Source organism: Acanthaster planci, linkage group LG21 (assembly GCF_054643075.1).
Source record: "Acanthaster planci isolate LZ-2023a linkage group LG21, COTS_SCS, whole genome shotgun sequence".
NCBI classification, from domain to species: domain Eukaryota; kingdom Metazoa; phylum Echinodermata; class Asteroidea; order Valvatida; family Acanthasteridae; genus Acanthaster; species Acanthaster planci.
The window spans coordinates 512,631-534,769 of record NC_141797.1 but is presented as its reverse complement, the minus strand read 5'-3'; the positions used below and the strand labels follow the sequence as shown (position 1 = coordinate 534,769).

At 40.2% G+C, this 22,139-nt stretch overlaps 2 protein-coding genes across 5 annotated transcripts in view; both read left to right on the top strand.

Annotated features, from left to right (window-relative positions):
* The first annotated feature begins 840 nt into the window (after nucleotides 1–840).
* On the top strand, nucleotides 841–13,767 carry LOC110982393 (uncharacterized). 3 transcript variants are annotated; one of them, XR_015423687.1, is made up of 6 exons: nucleotides 841–855; nucleotides 1,108–1,305; nucleotides 2,168–2,359; nucleotides 10,307–10,385; nucleotides 10,744–10,880; nucleotides 11,791–13,767. XR_015423687.1 is itself a non-coding variant. In XM_022240762.2 (4 exons), exons 2-4 carry the CDS (start codon nucleotides 10,343–10,345, stop codon nucleotides 11,995–11,997), a joined length of 387 nt encoding a protein of 128 aa, XP_022096454.2. In that variant the 5' UTR covers nucleotides 2,336–2,359; nucleotides 10,307–10,342; the 3' UTR covers nucleotides 11,998–13,767. The 3 variants fall into 3 exon arrangements, 2 of the variants coding, with proteins under 2 accessions (XP_022096454.2, XP_022096453.2); XM_022240762.2 differs by lacking the exons at nucleotides 841–855; nucleotides 1,108–1,305 and having other exon boundaries at nucleotides 2,336–2,359; XM_022240761.2 differs by lacking the exons at nucleotides 841–855; nucleotides 1,108–1,305; nucleotides 2,168–2,359 and adding an exon at nucleotides 5,623–5,761.
* Nucleotides 13,768–14,063: 296 nt separating this feature from the next.
* Nucleotides 14,064–22,139, top strand: part of LOC110982433 (uncharacterized) — a 72,931-nt gene continuing 64,855 nt past the window's right edge. The window contains exons 1-4 of one of the 2 annotated variants that reach the window (XM_087131421.1): nucleotides 14,064–14,215; nucleotides 15,614–15,692; nucleotides 19,443–19,567; nucleotides 20,369–21,691. In XM_087131421.1, the coding sequence (XP_086987547.1) occupies nucleotides 15,650–15,692; nucleotides 19,443–19,567; nucleotides 20,369–20,575 (375 nt within the window). In that variant the 5' untranslated portion in view covers nucleotides 14,064–14,215; nucleotides 15,614–15,649 and the 3' untranslated portion in view covers nucleotides 20,576–21,691. Of the gene's footprint in view, nucleotides 14,216–15,613; nucleotides 15,693–19,442; nucleotides 19,568–20,368; nucleotides 21,692–22,139 lie in introns of those variants that run through there. The other variant, XM_087131422.1, reaches the window with a different exon arrangement.

Below are 22,139 nucleotides of genomic sequence, written 5' to 3'. Positions count from 1 at the left end.
CTTTTGTCACTTAACACTACCCCCCCCACCCAATGTCTGGAAATAATTCCTGAGAAACCAGTATAACAATGACCAACACAAAGGCGGGGGGGGGGTTCTCTCTGTCTCGAGTTTGCTTCATTATGTGGCAGACACTTCAGACTGGCAAACACTGTGACATTGAACGTGACAAACATAGTGGTTGGTGTTGACGTGCAGGTGCAGTCTCACACATACAAATACCCCCACCCCCGAACCCAGACAGTCATACTGTGGTCTGGGAGTGATTTCCCATTGCAAAACGTTTCATCCGGAAAGATGTATAGCCTCGTGTTCGCACCAGACGGATGACAAAAACGTGTTGCAATAACCTGCTTGTACGTGTAGTTTCCCATTCGTCCGATCGTGTAACACATTCCAATGTAGTTGTGGTGATTCTCTTTTTGCAGTTAATAAATGATGTAGTCACAATGAAGGCGCTCTTCATGTGTCCATGAATGGCCCGATTACCGTGTAGCAATTTTTGGGGGGTTGTGGGCATGTTATGCGGGCACGGAAGAGAGTTCCAACTTAAATGATGTATTAATTAGTAAAATGTTAATGGTTTTATCTGGGAGCTGTTGGTAAATGCAAATGGTCAGATATTGAATGCCTTGATTGTCCCGAGGGGATAAAACTGCAGTTGGTTAAGTTTCCTGTGCCATGGAAATGCATGTTAGTTGGTCGTTCGAGCCACAACTTTGGAGCTTATCCAAGTCTCTGGACCTTGAATTTTCTGCTGATCGGTGTTCAGGGACTGAAATGGTGCTGAAATTGAATATCCTGAATTGCAAGCGAGAAGTCCATAGGCTAGGGGCAGGTTTGCTGCATCGACTGGTGAGTTAATTAATAGCTATTTTAAGATCATGTGAGTGGCTGATGGAGGTTGCAAATTGCATGTTAGAAATTGCAATACTTGTTCCACCACTTTTATTATTGTGCAATGTATTATGACCTTGGAAGGACGCTTTAAGTTCAGTCAGCAGCACGTAACCCCCGGCATACTCCGAATCGATCAGCGAAATTGCTAGTTAATTTATGTAACCAAATATCTACGTTTGTTCACATTAATGATTTTGGTTTTGGCAGGTCTTTTCTTCAGGTGGAGACTAGAAAAATAAACCAGGCTCGGGAGTGACAAGGGATCCCCAAATTTGGCCTGCACCGCCTCATTCCTTACCCGTCACCGGGGATGACACCGCATTTCACATGCGTTCGTGTCACGATCGAGGAGGAAGACTGACGATTGAGGACAAGCAAATATCCGAGTTTTCTTATTACTTTTAGGTCCATTTACATCGTAGTTCCCTTTACGTTACTCGGACATTTTTTGCTTCATGTGATGTGTGGCTTCCCTTCAAGGCTTGTGTCTCACATGTCCATTTTCTTTCATATTCCATCGCCTTGAAGTGCAGACAACTCTCTGAAAGAGTTAACGTATAAGTCACAGGGAGCCCACCAAAGAATAGCGGATTACACGACACTATATTTCATCATAAAGTCTTTTTCAAGACTTGATTTCGTCTGAAATTTGTCCTTGATATTGAAACCACTGCGGCCTATGCTAGAACGTATAAAAACAAATAGCAGAATGCAATCGATTGGTCGAAAGCATGTGCTTTAATGTTCCAGTGGCAGTACAGGATGATGTACATGTCTTGTTCCTGAGCAAGCAACTTAGTTTGTCAAGCTCTGACCATCACACTGGTCAATTGTGTCTGCTGCCATCTTCCGTCTAAAACACGCCATTCAGGGGAGGATGGGCCCAAGCAGCCATTTTCAGCGCATTTTTTCCTTATCATTTACCTCGCCATAGACATCTACGGAAAACAATGTATCAACGTTCCCCATCTACTCAATAAATTGTAAGGAATTTGAAGTGTGTTGCATTGTAATTTATGGACCCTGACTCTAATTATCGTCACGAGCATGATGGTTTGATCTTTCTCCGCAAAAAGAAGTGTTATTGGCACTCTCTCTATATATACGTTCAAATCCCTTGAGATGTGTTGAGTCTTCAAGTTATTTGACTTACGTTAATGAGATTGAATGGATGAATAATTTTGTTCATGGAATGGAGCTTGTAGGTCTTTGTAAAATTTGCCCCTGTATGTGTAACCAAGACTCTTATTGGTATCCAAACAAACAGGAAGAGTTGGCAAAGAATCAGCTTAAGACTTGTTCATGCCATGGATCGAGGAAGGGCTCATATGGTGTAACCTCTCAGTGAAGCTCTCATCAGCTTTAAGTTCATGGACAGGTTACCAACAGCCAGCCCCTGGGAGATTTATTTATACAATGTTGCAAGTCTGTGTGCGTTTGCAATGCAGCAAACTTGAAGGTAAACAAATGTTCCATGTTAATCAACTTGATTATTTTATCGATCAGGAATGATTGAATTCCTTTATGAATAAATTATGGTTTATTGAATAATGAAGTATCTTTATCGTGTACATAAATGTATATTTTCATGTTGATAGAGCTTTTCTATGCCGTAGTATTTTTATAAATAACTCTTTTGAAGTGAACAATTATATCAACAAAAATGAGACAATTAGCTGAAGGACCCCACTGTCAAGCGATTTTAACTCCAACTAATGAAATCAAGAATGGAATATCTATTCAAGCATGTACGGATCGACTCAAAAGACAGAAACCAGACTGAATCGCAACGGCACCCAAACCAACGGGAAAATAACACAACCTCACTCAAACTAAACCAGATCAAACCAGACTCAAGAAACCCAATACAACTTCGCCGTACTCCTGCATTACCAAAAATGAACAGCGCTGGCATGAATGAACAGCGCAGTACATGTGCCGACTCCAATAAGAAGAAACAGCACACGAGTCATCTACTGCTTTAGATGATCGTGACTGGTATAAATAATGTCAGTGAGGTCAACCGCAAGGGCAAACAAAGTATGCAACTGGCTCCCACGCTAAGGAAGCCGTTAACCTACTGCCCCATACCTGACCTCGGCTTCAGTGTATGCTGGGTGCAGAAATTCAGAATGTCTGCTGAACTTTAGTCAGGCTTTCAAAGAGCAACTGAGTTGAAAGCAGTTTTTCTTTCAGGTCCAATCTCACGTTTAAAAACGTGCGAAGAGGACAAAGTTAATACAGTTGCCATTCCTCGAGCAACAAGTGTAAAAGAATCTCCTCGATGCACAAATTTAAAACTCTTGAACAATTGGAATTATGTCACGTAGGGTTTTAATTAACCTTTTTTTAACGAAATGTTACGAAACCAAGAACAATAAATAATTTGCTACATTATAGAATTAATAATACACAAAATAGTGAAAGTCTAACTCTCAAAGATCCCTCTTTTACAGTAGGTATCTCCGTATGTAGAGCTGTTCCATGGGTCTCTCCCAGCCCGGGCGCCAAGTACCCAACCCCATCATGCACAAACAAGCCTTAGGACAAATTTTAATGCCACTGAGTATGGCTGTGGTAGAGAAATGATTGAATTTTATTTCACAGGATTTTATAGTTGTGACACAGTGAGCAGGGCACACCATGATCTGCGCTCTCTGCTGAGGCCTATAAATACATTAAGCAGCGCCCTAGTAGTTTGGAGTTCCAGGAGGGTAAAATGGATTTTTTTTTTCAAATAACTGTGTGGTCCATTTTTCCGTTCGTATACATGCATAATCCTCGAGGCCGAGCCTTTCACTTAAGTTGGTGGCGATGGTTTGAAGCAAATCCAGTTATAATAATAAATAAACAAATAAACAGAATGATGTTTGTTACCGTGGGAGCAGAAAAAAAAGTAATTAATCAGACAAAGTGGGACTGTGTCTTTTAATTTTCTATCTACCGAGACAGTGCTTGCCTGTGGGCCAAGCTACATCGAACACAACGTGCGATACTGCTTGTACGCGTGCAATCCTACGATGTAAGTACATAATGTACTGTACAAATTAGGCGTTCTGCTGATGACGTTATCAAATCAGCCTTGCAGCGCGAACAGCCTACAAGGGATTTCTTTGTGGGTGGGGAAACACAGGACCTTTTTAATGAATTTGGGGTCATTTTGGGATGATTTGCCATAAAATCATTGATCCTCTTACCAGAAAAAGATAGTTAATAGATTTGTTCTTGAAAAGCGTTTATTTTGTGGCATAAAGGTCATTCGTGCTTTTTGTATGAGTTCATGCTCAGTGGCAAGCGATGAAAAGGCTAAAATGGAGTCAGACAGATCAGGGGCACATGACCCACCACACAAATCCCAAGACCGTGCACAAACGTGTCGAGGTCTGTCTACTGTGCGGCGCTCATACGTGTACATGTACAGCACGGTCTGCGTGTACATGTACATGTACATGCACAGTACATTGTACATGAACGTATACTGAACATGTACATGCACTACTACGGAAAAATGATTCTTGTGCAAGTTATTTAATTCGCAATAACTTTAAATACAACCGATGTTGTTATCGGATCTCAATACGCAGGTCAATTATTTCGTTTGTTTGGATAGTTTGGAGTTGTTTTAAAATGGGAAAGACCCTGGACGTATTGTCTTTTAAATCTGATCGTGTTTATTTTTGAGGAAAATCACTTTTTCAGAATTTGTTTCACATTTTGTGCAACTCCGTTCAGTATAATACAGTGGTTCAATGTTTTCTGATCAGTTTTTAGTTTTCTGGTTATCTGTGAACTTTATTCGTTTGTTTTTTGTTAAAATAAATAATGGCCTCCATCCTAGGAGAGAAGTGTTAATTGGAACGATGTCCGACGTCGCCTGCCTCGAAATGAGGCCTTGTTTAGTGTACAATTATTGAATTTATACTGTATAATTGGGAAAATCGTGTTTTTTGCTGTTTGGGCGAAACCTCTTTCTAAATTGAACGGAGGAAACCCACTATCATTTCACATTTTGGTAATATGATTTAAGCCTTGTTTCTGTGGACGGAAAATGTAAGGCTGCGGATTTATTAGGGGGAAATTGTGTGTATAATGTAGTGACACAGTATTCGGTAATTCTGCCTTATGTGATATTGACAGAGCGGCTATTGGATCAGTTCCCCCGATTGTGATTTTGGCCTGAGTTCGATGAATCCTGGCCTAAACCATTACCTACTCGCCCAAGAAACAAAGCCCGGGGACCTCCATCTAATGTTCCTGTGGTCCAGGGGATGCTCCCTGATCATCTTCATAATGATCCTGAGATAATTAACAACAATATCCTACTCTGATGTCCTACGCTATCCGAGGATAACGTCAACTCAAGATAAATTTCTTGGGAAGCTGTCATCTTCAAGATGTTGTCATCTTGTCTTTTTTTGACGATGATGGGACAAGAGAATGTGCAATTATCCTAGCAACGAAAGCCCCTTTGGTCGAAGGCCCCGTTGGTGCACAAACTACCGTCAATTTACGCGCTACGGGCAAAATGAACTCTTCAACATTGCTCTTTTCAACCGATGACGGGGTATGCTCAAGGCAGATTATCTTACGATCTTCGCCCTTCATGAATTAGGAGGTCCTCACTCTCCCTGTAATATGTTGTCATCCTGAGATAAAATTTGTCAGGATCTTAGCCAGTCGGTGGGCACTTCCGGAGCTCCGTAAATTTTACTATGTTAATGTGTTGAAAGGGTACCGCCCCACTCACGTGGTCTTGTTTGCCCAGTCAGAGGCAGTGAACTGCCATAATTGATGCTGCATTGCAGGTGATTGCAATAGTGTATATGCTATCCATCTAAACAGAAGCCACCCTGTCGCTCAGGTAAGATGTTTCGGGTTTTTTTACAAATAATTACACAAAAAACACTCCTTGTGCAGTAATCTGTCGTGAGCCAACTCGGCTCGCTTATCTTCCATTTCTTAAGATTGAGAATTACAATGCAACGCGGACTAGTACAGTGTATTTTTAAATGCAATGCATGGAGACACCGCGAGTGACTAATGCAGCACACACCAAATTAGGTCTCATTGGCAGCACTGCAGAACTGATATTCCATTTTTGTGGCACACATCTCACTTGCACCTGAATTGTCACAGCAGACATGTGAAATTTGTTCTGCAGCCCAGCCAAAGACGTGTACCAGGGCGATATTAGGCTTAATAAAGAAATTAGGGCGTTGGCCAATGATACGAAAACGTTGGAAGAACTTGTAATAATTAATACTTACGTCATTACTAGATTTAGCTCCATGGGTCAAAATGCGTCACTCGGTATTGTGAAGTAATGTCTACAGGGCCAACATGCTAGGGTCCTAATGGCCAGCAAGTTCATACGCCCGTTTCACAATGTGCACGTCCCTGTAATTTAGCTTAGCCCAGATATGCGAAGCACAATGACCAAGAGGCTATATTATTTACGGAAATCTTGGTTCTGCTGCTGAAAATATTTAATACTAACAGAAGAAGCTGTAAATTGCGCAAAATGTGGCCGTTTGGGATATCTTAATTCATGACCGTGGAGGAATTAAACACTGGCATTGAAATTGAAGAACATTTTCTTGATTTAACCCCCGAAATGCCTCACCAATGGCTTTACAAAACTGTGCACAAAACATGGTCTGTTTATTTCCTAGCGGGCCTAACTTCATTGTCAGCCAGAAATAAGCGTCTGTTTTGTCATATCCCGGTATGTCGTCGGTGTTTTTACGAATTAAAAAAAAACAACCAAAAAAAAGCATAATCAATAATAATTTTTCCTGCCATATTTCGTCCTCTGATCCAAAGAACAAAATTAACAGAGTTTCAAGGCAAATGTTTGCCTAGTGACTGTAAACCAGCAACTAACAAAAAGCTTGGATTCAGTGATTTTCTTTTTTCACGAAGTGAAAAGGCTACATGGTTAGCAGGGCACAAATTAAACACAGTACCGGCACGAGTCTGTGCGTCTACACATATACATGTTGTACACCAAAAATTGCGCTGTGTGGATTGTAACATAATATGACAATGTTCTCAAGCGTGTGAAAATGAAGACTTCCTGGTTTTCCTGTTTTCACGAAGTGAAAAATACTTAACGAATTACTGAAAAACAATATACCCACAACTAAGTATGGATTTTGATTTTTTTAAATCAAAAATTTATTTCATAACTTTTTAAAAAATTCTTCAATCTGGATGCTGGATGGACATCATGTCGATGGTGAAATATTTTTCTGTGAAATAGGTATCCCGGATATAATTTATCCGGTGCTAGGTTTGCTAGGGTTAGCAATAGGGCAGGGTTATGCGCCATATTTGTGAAAAATCAGTGTTTCCGGCATAAAAAAAGTCAGTTTTACCTGAAAACAAATAATTTTGTCACGCCTTTTCGACTAAAACAGCATGCCTGCTGAGTTGCAACTGCGAAAAAGAGCAGGTTGTACGTATATGTACGGATACTTGTCAGTACATGTTATCAAGTTGTTATTCAAAACGCAACCTCACGCTAAAATAGGAATAAAATTAAAAAAACATAATTTGATTGCTGAATCTGCTCGTATATTTTGTTCCAATGCAGAAATAAGGACGAATTCAAGGCTCTAGTATACTTTTGCTCTTTGCTTTTTTCCTCAATGCCACTCAAAATCCAGCACTTTGTTTTCTGAAAGTAAAGAAGATACATCCCATCATCTCAGGTTTAGCGGTCTTTATGCAGATTGGCTCCCCAGTACCCGCCTCCCTTTCCACATTACATGAAGTACTTTGTCTCCTTTGCCTAAAGTTTCCCGTCGTATAACGACGCGCGGCTCCACGTGTTATGTCATATACTGTTCCTTTAGAAACAGCGTAATTTGAGTTAGTAAACATACCAAATAATTAGGGCAAATAGTGACATCGATCATAAGGTGCAAATGATCACTGCATCATATCGAGACAAAAAGTGTCAGCTACAACATAAATAACATTTCGAAAACTAACTCATCGAAATGGAAATGCCAGGGACAAGACAAAAATAGGAACATCAAGTTGAGTCGGTTTGCCTGTTGCTGAGCCTTGTACGTACTGAGTCGATTTTGGGGTTGGTTAAGTGAGCTACACGCTACAATAATACGTTCTGCCCCTAACCCGTCGTTGGCTACTGGATCTATTATTACAATTGACCCGCCGATCCGCGCCGTGTCTTGTGTGAATACATGCACATGTACGTGTACATGTATACATGCATGTGCCACACAGCGTAACGTACGTGTACTGTTTGTCCATGTGTAGTACAGTACGTGTACTTGCGCATACTGGTACAAACTCACAGAGACCAGTAATAAACTCTAATTTATGTGCGCCTGCGCATCAATATACCGTAACTGGGGGAGGGTGCGTCCGTCTGCATCCCCGCACACGCGACTAAATAAGGTCAGCTTTTGAGACAAGAAAAGATGATGAGCTATAGTAGACCATTTTGCGTCCCCCCAAAATAAATGAATAAATAAATAAATAATTAAATGTCGCGCACTTCGGTATTTGTTTGCCTCGGTATATCCCCTCTTCGGGAGTTTACTTGTCACCCCCTAAGCAAATTGGTACGACCTTGTGAATGCTGGTTTGTTTGTTTTTTTTTCGAACTAAAAAAGCAAAGATTTATGGTTGTCCGCTTTGTTGAGGATTCGCACCTCCCCCTTACATACACACACAAGTGTGTATTTGCCTGCAACTGGGGACCCCCTATTGTTCCTCTTTTGTTTGTACTTTAACTTTTTTAGAAGACCACCCATATGTTTTGTACACAGTTGTCAATCGGGGACCCTCTGTCAATCGGGGACCTCATTGTCCTCGATTGTTCAGGGTCCCCAACTGAATGCAGAAACAAACTCACACACACACGAAAAGTCCTAGTTACGGGCCTGCACTTCAATTGCATTATTCCTAGGTCCGCTATTAAAACTGCCATGCTGTCACCGCTAGATGGCTTACAGAGTCACAGCACACAACGCGGCTGGCGTGTACGTAAATACAGGTGAACGTACACTACGTGTACATGACAGATGCCGCGTACTGTACAATGCACTCTCAATGCACATGTACGTGACCATTGTCGCTCCGTTGATGTCTTGTATACAAAGTGAAAGATGAAGCTGAGGTTTTTACCTCTGCATACTGTCAATGGGCCGCTTAAGCATGCTGCCTACTCTGGCTACAGAAGAGAAAAAAATAATCAGTGAAACCGATCATCAAATCTACCCCCCCTTATTTTCTCAACACAACCTCAGAACTTTGGAGAACGTCTGGAAAAAATCGGATATTTGTTTTAGGCCTTAATTTTTTGGGGGAAACTTTATCAAACCGAAAACATATTTCTCTCCATTAAAAAGGCATTGGAAAAAAACTGGTCCTTGTGCAGTACGTCGGCCCGCTAATTACTGTTTTGTACCTTTCTTCAGTTTATGAAGACTGTGTGACATTATGTTTGAGTTAGGTAGACTGAACAGGAAGATATTATTCTGTTTGCATGTTTTCATATTCAAATTGTGAACTACAAAAATGGCTACTTGAAAACATTTCTGAGGAAAGGTTGATCGCTGGCTTGTTATCATACACTTACACAATAATACATTTCCAAAGCAAATTGAATTTATGGTTTGTGCGCAAATCAGTGCAACAATGAAGTTCAGTGCCTTTGACCGCAGATCATTTTGCTCATGAATATGCAAATGTGAATGTCATAAACACTAAAAAATTTCAAAATATGGAAAACAAAATTTAAAATCGGGTTAATTGAAACCCTGAGATGAAATAAGAAGGGTTTTAGTAATATTATGTAAAAGATTTTTATTTCATTGTCCTTTTCAAAACTACATGTGATTGCAATCTGCGAGGCGATGACTCGTTTGCAAGGTTTGTTAGAATTCATGACAAGTCGTTTCATACATATAGTCTTGTTCTTTCTTGAAAGCTCGGTCGAAATCTATTGGTGAGGATCTAGTTTAAGATTAGTAACATTAATGGAAATGGTGGATTAGAAACTTGGTCTATTCGGTTTAAAGGACAAAAGGAAAACTATATGGGCGCCTCTCTGTTATTTTGAAAGGCAGTAATGTCTGTAATTTGACGTAAAACTACACCAAAATTGCAATATTTGCCAAAAGCTTAAAAAGGTTTGAAGGAAAATTGCAGAAGTCATATTTCGGATGAAGTAGAAACATGTTTTATCAGTTCCTAGCGTATCAACGGAAAAATTGAAATTAAAATTTTAGAATTTGAATTAATAATTTTTTTTTTAGATTTAGATATTACAGATGTTATTTTGACCCAAATTATTTTGCACTGTAATTATACAGTATATGCAACTTCCACGGTCGTATACTGGTCTTATTCTTGCATACATTGTCAACAGAGTCTGGTGTACAGCAACAACGTTTTTTGACCAACCATGAAGTGGGCTTTGGTGTTCGCTTGTGTACTTGTTTGCCTCGGTAAGATGCTACACTATGAACATCTAACAAGAGAAGTAGGGTACAATAACAATGGACGCTCACTGTTAGTGCACTGCGTTTCTTTTGTTAGATGTTCGTAGTGATAATCCACAACAGTTTTATCATGAAATAAACCTGTTTATATTTCCTACGTAATATCTTGTACTTTTCAGTTCGTTCACGGAGCAGTCATGGCATTCACTAATGTGTCAAATTTCATTACCAACCCGTAATTTCCAACAGACCCATTTATAGCATTCGTGATTAAAATGTTAAAAATCTTGGTTGAGAATAATATGCCATTGGGGAAAAAAACCGTTTCCATAACTTGTCTGTGATTGTGTCTATTTCTATCCAGTTGGTAGAAATGCAGCGTTGAAGTGCTATCAGTGCAACCCTGGCAACAGCGCTTGCAAAGACCCATTTGACAAAGACGCAAATAACAACCTGCTTCAAGAGTGCCAATTTGCTTTGGGTTTATCTGGTGCTTGTTGGGTGAGTACCCTCACTTTGAAATAGAGCGGTTAGGCTAGGGATAAGATTCTTAGTTGCTAGTTACAAAACGACCACAGAAACAATAAGCTAACTAATCATTCAAACTTTGTGACAGTTTCCCTGAAAGAATATTCAATTTATGGCAGTTATTCCCTGCCCGTTTCATTTTTAAAACCAATAATTTGAGGCAAAGTTTATTCGATTTCATTGATTTCGTCTTCATATCCCCGTTTGAACATCCAAACGTTTCAGCTGACTTTCCTTTTTAAGCACGTATTCATCAAGTCGGTTGATTCAAAAGAAATGAAACCCTTTTATTCATTCAAATTCCAAGGATTCCAGTGGAACAAAACATTTGGGAGAACCCGCTTCCATTCAATTGTGTTTCTTTGGAATAGCGTACATAGTGCACAAAACAAGAAAACACCGCAAAGATTAAAAATCTCTGTATGTGATTTTAACTGCACTAGTCAGAAGGTTTCTTTTATGAGAAACGGCGATTTAAATCCCATAAATCAAATGACTGCTGATAGCAAACCGCGTGCTGGTTTGTATGGAAAATTAAAATGAACTCGAGAAATTTTTAAATTGACAGAAAACATGTATCGGCCTAAGTTCATTAATGCATTCTGAGGAAATCGATTGTTTTTGTTGATAATTGCCAGACAACTGTGTTTATAAAGCGAACATTTTGTTTAATATGATGGCCGCATACGGTATCTCTATCCCTGAACCTTTCCAGCTGCACCTCCGCATACGAGGAGACACCCTCGCATTGATGAGCGTATTTAATTCCCGTGTTTACTGACACATTAAGTCCCAAGGTTTGGAAATATTTCCAAATTTGTTAATAGGTCTTCCGAAAACTATTCCACCAATTGGAAATTATCTGGATTTTACTTTCTTTTAGAAAATCAAAACCAATGACGTTGTCACACGTAGTTGTACTGCGAAGGCAACATGTGATGCCATCGGTGGTCTTAATGCTTGCGGTGACAATGCATCAGGTGCTAACGCGTGCTGCTGCACCACAGACGGATGCAACGGCGCTACGACAACCAGCATCAGCTATTTGGCCGTGACTGCTCTGCTCGTCCTGACAAAGGCCTTGCATTAACTGTCTTGGAGGCAGCTATCAAAGGCACACGATAAGGACAGTTGATTTTTATTTAGATGTTCCCGTCAATAGTTATATCACGTGACACACCGGATGACTTATCAATGATTGCAAGTCCTTGAATTCCAGCGAGGGCCGGCCACTAAAGTTGTGTATTCCAAGTATGCTGGAAACTACTTGAAGTCTTCGATTACAAGTAAACTCGTGTCTGTGAAATATAGCAAGTCACTACGGCTTAGACTTATAAGTGTGCCTATGAAAGCCGCTTATACTTCTAAAAAGACAATTTAGAATGCCGAACAAGTTTCTATTTGATTTTCATTCATTCGCCATCAAATAGTTCACGTCATGAAATTCAATGCGGGCCGTTTTCCAATACTTGACTTTTGCTCCGTCTCAGGCTTCAATTTTTTTTTTTTACTTCCTGACTTTGTGGTTGTAAGCGCAACAGTAAGTCTTATAGTGCCATAGAACATCAAGTAAGATGCAAAAGAACCAAACACCACAGTATTTTAATTTAAGTTAAACGCGTCACCCCCACAATCGAGGATTGGTTTCCTACACGAAGGTTTCCTACACGAAGCCTGAGACGGAGACGAAGTTGAGTATTGGAAAACGGCCACGGCGGTTTCACAATGGTGCGCCACCAAGAGTTTGCATCACGGTGGCCAATCATAACGTGCAACAATTGTCTACCCTTTCCAAACGCGCATTCGGTCGACAAATTTCGCGCAAAGTGATTGGCCAACGCGTTGCAAACTCTTGTTGGCGCACTATTGTGAAACGGCCGTATTGAACTTCATGACGTGAACTATCGTATATGTAGCTCGGACGAATCTTCAGTAATTATCTTTGATGGATTTACATGAAACTGAATAAAAGCCTTTTGGTATTTGAACCAGCTTCAAGGGATTGAGAAATGAAAGCTCATGAAGAACACGCTTTCATGGAGATATTGTAAATGATGATAAATTTTGTACCGAAGCTAAAACTACAGTTCAATTTCAACTCTTGAAAGGAGGCAGATAATAACACATTAATTTGATTTGCACCCTACATTGGTTCAATAACTATTGAAGAAAACCTCAGCCACTACCGTAGAAATCATAAGATCATGAGAAAACAATAAACGGATTAAAACCTGCGACACAAATTTAGATCATAAAAACGATTATAAAATGGTTTTGAGCCAATTTGCAGCGTGTCACTCTCGGACATCCAAACGTTATTGTCTGCGTTCTCTGTCTACATTGACTGAGGCAAGTCACACCATTTAGATGCCTTTTTCATATCGGTCATTACAACCCCGATTGTCTCTTTTGGGACAAATGTCACTCATTAAGTCTTCATGATGTGTACACTAAACATTGTAAAAAACTTAATTAATTGAAAGTCTTTGGATGTGTCCTAACCCCTCAGACGACACCTTTCAGTTCATTTAGAATCAAAATGCAATATGTTTGTGTGGCCTTTTTAATGAGAATATTGTTTTTATTTTAGAGTGTTCGAGGCTGGATAGTGGTCAGGTGCCACACTCTTTCCCTTGGGCTGGGTTAATGGAATAATTCCATTCAGAAATAGATATTTGTAGTTGATGTTGTATTTCCTACTGCAAACCATTGCAGGATAACTGTACCTTATCTCATCAGCAATCGTAAACCAGCATTTATTATGCATCACTACGATCGAGTTGGATTGCTAGAATCATGATGTAGGGCATTTGTCGTCTTTTTGTATGATATTGTTATGCGCAATAAATCATGAACTTAATGCTTTGCGTATATGTTCCTCTGTTGTTTTAACACTCCAAAGAATTATCTTCTTCAAGAAAAGTGTCAGTGATGGTGCGCAGTGCGTTTATAATTATTCCTGTGAACTCACGGAGGATAAGAGACCTCTCGGTCGACCAGGTGATTACGCTTCAAGTTTGAGTTAAGGATACTGCATACCACGAGCGTAAATCGTAAAGGATGCCCTCATTTTGCCTGTACTATGTTGCCATCCTGAGATACAACTTTCCCGGATCTCAACAAGTCAGAGGTCACTTCCGGAGCTCCGTACATTTTTATCATGTTAATGTGATGAATTGTACCGCCCCACTCATGTAGTTTTTTTGTCCAGTCGCATGCCGTGTGCAACTATTTGTTGATGCTGCATTGCAGGCGTTAGCTATTGCGTCTACGGTATCCGTCTACACAGAAGCTACCTTGTCGCTCAGGTAAAATGTTTTGGTTTGTTTGCAAATAATTATTACAGAAACACTTCTTGTGCAGTTATCTGTCGTGAGCCGACTCGGCTTGCCGATCTTCTTTCTTTAATTGTGAGAATTACCACAAAAAAAGGAGAACATACAGAACGGAAATGCAATGAATGAAGGCACTGCGAGTGACTAATGCAGCACACACCCAGGGACTCATTGGTCGCACTGCCATTTTCGTGGTCCACATCTCACTTTCACCTGAATTGTCAAATCAGAAATACGGAATTTGTTCTACAGCCCAACAAATGCAAATTAATGATGCGTACCCGGACGGCACTAGGCTTTATAAAGTAACTAGGGCGTTGGTCAATGATGAAGGAAATTGTGGAAGAGCTTGATAATTTACGCTTAAGTTATCGTTAGGCTCCCAGATTTGTGGCAGGCTCGTAACAACGGCCCACAATGTCGTACACACGTTTCACAATGTGCACATCATGTCACTGTGCGTTATTCAGCTTACCGGCACACGAGGTACAGTACCAAGGGTGCTCTATTTACGGAAATGTTGGTTCCTCTGGAGATGTTTAACAGTACTAACGACAGAAGCTATAAACTGCACAACATATGGCGGTGACCATGCAGGAACTAAACTCTGACATTTGAACTGAAGAACTGTTACATTTCATTGATTTACCTCCCGAAATGCTGCAACAATGTCCCATAGCAAAACAGTCCCAAAACATGGTCCTTCATGTTCATTTCTGAGCGGGGCTAACTTCACTGCCTGCCGAAAATTAGCGTCTGTTGTTGTCCGTATCCCCGTATGTTGTCGGTGTTTTCACGAAGTGAAAAAAGGGAAAATTGATTATGTTTCCAGTTATAGGATATATTTGCAAATATCTCGTAGGAGTTTGTAGAATTCTGTATCATGATTTTTTCAAAGTTGAAGGGGCATTTTAGTAAAAGTGATTGAAGTAGTACGCATTGGCCTGTCATTACGTAACACACAGCGCACAATTATTGTACTTGTCAGCTCTAAAGATCACCATAGACCATTTTGCAAGTGTGAGCAGGCCATTGGAAACGTACGGGGGGGGTTCAATTTTGATCGTTTTCTGTCACGTTCTCTTGCTTTGTTCGAAAGGAGACTGGCTTAAATACAGTAACCTCATGAGCACAGGAAAAAATAACGATTGTAAAGTCTTTTTACAGAGCACTGAAAATCCCACTTAGATTAGAAACTAATAGGATTTTTAAAAAAATTTTTATATTCTATTAGATTTTCTATTATAGTTTTATACTATGGGATATTACAGATGCCGTTTTTGCGAAAACTATTATGCATCACAACAATATAGAATGTTAAACCTTCATGCTGGTATACACTGATCTTATTCTTGCATACATTGTCAACAGAGTCTGGTGTTCAGCAGCAACGTTTATTTAGCAACCATGAAGTGGACCTTGATGTTCGTCTGTGTTCTTGTTTGCCTTGGTAAGATGATAATCTAAAACAACTTTTTCAGCTGTTGTTTTTAGTTTGTTTTGGATTCTCAATTCTTCTACCATTAATGCACTCGTAACACGCCAAATACCAGATGCAATTCTAGTGTTTTGCTGATGCATCGAATTTGATAATCAATATGAAATCCTGAAATAACATACCTATTATGGCATGCCCATGGTGGAATAAAGACCAATCACATTTTGCCTACAATTTCTAAAGTTTGCAAAAATATGAACTTTTGGTTGGTTGTCGATGTTGCCTCAAATTAGCTCAAAAAGACAATTGTCCCATTAATTTTAAATAGTTTTTTTATTTATATAGGTATTTTCATTTAGTATTAATTAGAACTTGTATTATTAATAGGGGTTCTGATAGCTACGTGGAATCCTTGAAATTCCGGAAATTGTTTTTGTACGTATGGCCTAGAAGGCCGAGCAGCCACTTGTAGGAAAACAAGACCGTGATGCAGCGGCGCCAATTGGTGTCAGAAAAGGGGAGGGGGCGTCAAGGTGGTAGGCGGGAAAGGTGGAATGATATCGTGTCGGCCACGATATTTGTCTCTTGCTACTGTTTCAGTTCCACAAGAGTGGAAGTTGGCGAATGTGGTTCCATTGTTTAAATTGGGTGATGATGATGCAATGTCAAATTACCGGCCTATTTCACTGTGTTCTGTTGTTGGGAAAATCCTGGAAAGGATTATTTCTAAACGTCTTGTTAATCACATGTACAGAGGGGGATAATTTCACCTAGTCAACATGGTTTCTTGCCCAAGCGCTCGTGTGTTACACAATTAACGACCCTGCATCATGGTTGGGCTAATGCTATTGATGTTTGTAAACCACCTCGTACATGAGTTTGGTATTTGTGGATCATGTTGAAATGGTTTTAGTCATATGTCACACATAGATTTCAGCGGGTTCAGTTCATGGGTTCAGTCTCTAATTGGGCTGCAGTGCATTCTAGTGTGCCACAGGGATCACCCCTAGGGGATCAGGTCAACTCGGACCCAAACCAACTCGGACCCATTCCAACTCGGACCCATGCCAACTCGGATCCAGGACCAACTCGGACCCACGCCAACTCGGACCCAATATTAACTCGGACCCACGACCATCTCGGACCCACAACCAACTCGGACCCACGCCAACTCGGACCCACGCCGTTTCGGACCCACCTCGGGTCCGAGTTGGTTTGGGTCCGAGTTGACTCGAAACCTGTCCTTGGGCCTTTGCTGTTTAACATCTTTGTTTTTGATCTGTCATTTTGTGTTCAGTCTGATCTTCGGCACTATGTTGATGATACAGTTTTGTACAGGGTCATAAAATACCAGGACGAGTGGGCTCTCCAGAGTAACCTGCAGCATATACACACGTAGTGTAATCTTAATAATATGGATTTAGATCCCAACAAGCGTAAACTCATGACGATGACTCGTTCTAAAAATCCCCCCAGGCCAGGGTATAGGATTGGTGATCATGTTTTGGAAAGAGTTGATAATTATAAATACCTCGGTGTCATTATTTCAAGGGATCTAAGTTGGAAGCAACATTTTAACTGTATAATACGTCTAGAGCTACTAGCCTTAATGGTTTTATTGGCAGAGTTGCTAAATCCAGGGACCCTAAAATCCTCACAACCCACTATCGTTCCATTAGCAGACCTTTACTAGAATATGCAGCACCAGTCTGGCGCCCTGCTCTTGTCACTCAGCCGGACACGTTGGAAAAGATTCAGAGGCGCTTTACTCGATATTGCCTCGGTCTTCCTAAAAGAATTACTAATAATCATGACAATGAAATAGATTATGCTGACAGTTGTATTTAGTTAGATTTACCTCTTTTAAATAATAGACTTCATTTTCTCTCGGTTGTGTTTGTTGTAAAGTGTCTGTGCAACAAATTCGACATTCCTATCGGTGATTACCTTGCTGTTAATCCTAGACATACTGATAGTGTTAAATTTCACCACCAGGGGGCGAGGGCCTATTGCTGCTCATTATTCTCTATTTCACAGATTTCCTAGATTATGGGAGTAATTGCCAAGGTGTGTCAAAGATGCACTTGTTTTTGGATTATCCTCATTCATAAAGTCGCTTCCGAAACATCTTTTGATGCCTGGTTCTAGAGTTACTCTTACGGAAAGAGTTTGAGTAAAGCGATTGCAGTTGCACGGTGGATCGGTCTCTTTCTTGCGTGTGTGTGGTTCTGGGGGGCCGGGGGTGGCTTGGCGTTTTTGGCAGTGTGCTCCTTCTTTGTTCAGGAGACTGAGGACGGACGGAGTGCACTGTTCGGGGCGTCGAGTTGTTCCCCGGTTCTTCTCGGGGCCGCGCATGCTCGAGTGGGAGATTGGTCCATGGTGTGGCCGCAATCGTTTCGTTAATGTAGTTTTTTTCACCATAAAAAGTTCAAGTCTTATCTGTGTAGAGTTTATTGATACATGTTTAACTTATTTTGCTGATGGGGGTTGAATAGTTTGTAATGAATTTGGTTGTAAGCTGCCATTCTTACAGGTATCTTTAACTCAGTTTGGTCTATTTCTTTTTCAATTTTCATGCTCAATATATATCTTCTGGGAGACCAGGGTAAACTGTGTAATGTTGTTAAGCATGTATTTTTATATGATGCTATAACTGTTGCTTGGTTGATATTTGTTTCTAGTATTTGTGTTGTTTGCATTTTTTTTTCATTGTTGTTCTTGTTGTGGTTGTTGTGGATGATGTGGTTGTGGTTGTTGAAGTTTTTGTTTTTGTTGATCCGTTGTTTTTAGTACATGTTTGTGTGCTTTTTGCAGTCAGGGTAGGTGCTCACTTAGATGAGACAGAGATTAATTATTACCCTGTGTTTGTTTGTTGGGTTGTTGGGTTGTTGGGGTGTTGGGGTGTTTGTTTGTTGTTTGTTTGTTTGTTGGGTTGTTGGGTATTGGTGTCTTGTTTGTAGGGTGTCTGTCTGATTGGTTGGTTGTTTGTTGGTTCGTCTGTTTGTTGTGGTTTTTTACGGTAATTTAATACGTTGTTTGTTCATTTTCTGTTTTTCTGTTTGCTATCCTTTTTTGTTCTGTAATGTTTTGTTTTTGGTCAGTTTGTAGCACCAGGAGAGCAACTCAATAGTAATTAATCCTGCAGGGGTAATACATGTGTTTTGTGTCTTGTGGGTGTGGTGCTGTTGCTTGTGCTACTGTTTTTAAGTTTTTGTTAGTGTATTTCGTTTGTGTTCGTTTGTTTGTTTGTTTGATTTTTTTTTTAATGATATAGATTCTTAATGAAAACTATATTTTTGAGCCTACATATTATTTACTAATGTTGTAAACTATGTAAATTTTCTGTGTTTTATTCCTGCAAAATAAATAAATGAAAATGAAATGAATGAAAGATGAAAAGTGGGGGTGGGGGTTGGGGACACCGTTTGACTCTTATAACAGTCGATGTTTATGATATTGATATACATATGTAATATGCATCCAGAATGGCACATTTATGGCTTTTAAAATTTGGCTTTCGTCTTTGAGTGATGTTGAATGCAGATAAGTCGTTAAAAGTCTGGAAAATTCTTCACTCTCCGCATTAACATTTTTACTCACCGCAACAAAGTGGGTGATGATTCAAAAGCCCACCTACCTCAAAAAGGGGATACATTACCCCCATCCACCACGATTTACGCTCATGGTTTAACGTGACAAGGAGTAAATCGGGGAAAACATTACTGACATGTCATTTCTGTTCTTGTGTCAATTACCTTCCAGTCGATGGAATTGCGGCATTGAATTGCTATCGGTGTGCAAGCCTCAACGGAAACTGCAATGACCCGTTTGACAAGGTGGCACATAAGAATTCGCTCATCGACTGTCAATCAAAAGATGTTTGCATGGTAAGAAAATGACACTAATGTTAAAAGAAACCCGTCGAACATTGGCTGAAATTGTGATACTGTTTACCACTAAAATTTACCAGCTACAAAGTAAAAAATGCAGTTTGGGACTTTTTCAAAACAAAGGTCTTTGCTGTGGCGTCACTGAAAAGTTTATTCTTGTCCATTTTTCTAAGTAATGGTTCTTTGCCCTTTTTCATGTAAATCATTATCACGGTTCCATCCAAGGTCATTAAAACCAGCTAACCTTGTGCTTCCACAAAATCAAATGCACGCAGGCTGGCACACGTGTAGCCTTGAACTTTATATGACCGTAACATCAAACCATACGTATATTTATGGTTAACTTTCAACTTCCCTTTGATAACGAGAAGGAGTGCCTTTATAAAATGTGAGCGCCAAGTATAAAACAAACTCAAGAGTGGCACAGTTGAGATATTAAGGGAGAGGAACCAACCGTGAGATGGGTAAAAATAGCCCGGCTCTTTGTGAGTTGACTCAAAGTCGGAATCAACCACTGAAACGCATTTTAAAAAATTAGATTCCGCAATTTGCAAAGGGGAACCTGAAAGAAAAAATGTCAATTTTATATGAATACGTGTTGAAGGATTTCCTCGAAATTGGTTGACAAACCTTTACCACATACAAATAGAAAAGGAAGTATGACAAAGTATGACAAATTCCTGTAGTTATTTTCACAAAACCAGTCCCGATGTAAATTATTTCATCATTCTTTTTCAAAAGTCCCCCAACAACAACTCTGCTTCTGATATTTATCCGGATTGTCTTTCCTCGTACTAGAAACTTGAAACTGGCGACTATGTCAACCGTCAGTGCGCCTTGAAGGAAGATTGTGCTAGATCTGGTGGGATTAATGTTTGCGGCGAAGATAAAACTGGCACTTACATTTGCTGCTGCACCACAGACGGATGCAACGGTGCTACGACAACCAGCATCAGCTATTTGGTCGTGACTGCTCTGCTCGTCCTGACGAAGGCCTTGTATTAACTGTATTGGAGGCAGCTATCAAAGAAAGGACATCCAGTTGCTTTAGTTATTTAGCTATTTCAATCAATAGTTAAATCAAGTGACACGCCGGAAGTATCACCAGGGATTGCATAGCTTCGTGAAATATAGGCAAGGGGAAAAGTTGCTTATTCTTAGCAAACTTGAAACTCCCTGAACTCTTCGATCGCAAGTAAGCCCGTGTCTTTAAATTATAGCAAACAATTACGGCTTAGATCAGGGCCCAATTTCATGGCAGTGCTAACTGTAAGCAAAAAATCGGCACTTACCGCAGCAGAAAATTCTGCGCTTATGGCAAACGTATTTCACTGGTTAGCGAGGAATTTGGGCGTTGCACATGCGTATACGCCGTAACTAAGGATTCTGTGCTTAAACTGTCAGCGCAGAATTTTTCTGCAGAAGTTTGCCTACTGTATTGCATCATGCCGTAATATATTAGCATCATAGTTATAGCATGGCCATTTGCTGCACATGCCTCACAAGTACCGGTGGGTAGTTGGATTGGGTGCTTATTTGTAGAAATCACAATCTCATAAGGTAACAAGAAATGGAACAAAGGTCACGACAAACAACAAGAAACGATCAACAAACTAGTTGTGAGCCAATCTGCAGTATGTCACTCGGTCATTACGACATCACTACGCCATTTAGGTATCTTTCTCATGCCTGTCATTACAACCCTCACAATATATTTACGGGGACAACCGTCACTCATTGAGTCTTTCAACCAAACGTGTACATAAATATTCCCGATCGATTCCATGATTTGATAGTCTTTGGATGTGCCATAACCCAAAAAGGATATCTTTTAGAGTTCATTTTAGAGTAAAAATGCAATATGTTCGTGCAGCCTTTTTAACGAGAATATTGTTTTAGATGTTTTGCAGTGTTTGAGGCTGGATAGTGATCAGTGCCGCACTCTTTCCATTGGGCTGGGATAATGGGTTAATTCCATTTAGAAACAGATATTTGTAGTTGATTTTGTATTTCTCACTGCATTTACAGGCATCACTACGATAGAGCTGCATTGCTAGAATCATGATGTAGGGCATCAATATGCGCAATAAATTGTGAACTTGTTCCTTTGCGTGTATCTTCCCCAGTTGTTTTAGCTCTCCAGAGAACTATCTTCCTCAACAAGTGTCAGTGATGGTGCGCAGTGTGTTCACAATTATTCATGTAAACTAAAGGAGATTACAAGACCTCTTGGTCAACTGGGTTATTACGCTTCAAGTTTGAACAAAGGCTATTTCATACCATGAGCATAAACCTCGGAGTTGCATGGGTGCGGAAGGATACATACCATGAGCATAAGCCCCGGAGTTGGGTGCGCAAGGATACATACCATGATCATAAACCCCGGATTTGGGTGGGGGAGGATACACACCGTGAGCATAAACCCCGGAGTTGGGTGCGCAAGGATACATACTGCGTGCATAAACTCCGGAGTTGTGTGGGGATATTTATTGAACGTCTTACCAAACGAAATGTACTCAGTGTCCTTCAGAAATGAAGAATGTACAACCCATGCCGTTCTGATGTAAAA

Coding starts and splice junctions, on each gene's coding strand:
- LOC110982393 (XM_022240762.2), top strand. CDS start 10,343: ATGAAGTGGGCTTTGGTGTTCGCTTGTGTACTTGTTTGCCTCG. Junction 10,386..10,743: donor TTGTGTACTTGTTTGCCTCG/GTAAGATGCTAC, acceptor ATTTCTATCCAG/TTGGTAGAAATGCAGCGTTG. Junction 10,881..11,790: donor GTTTATCTGGTGCTTGTTGG/GTGAGTACCCTC, acceptor ACTTTCTTTTAG/AAAATCAAAACCAATGACGT.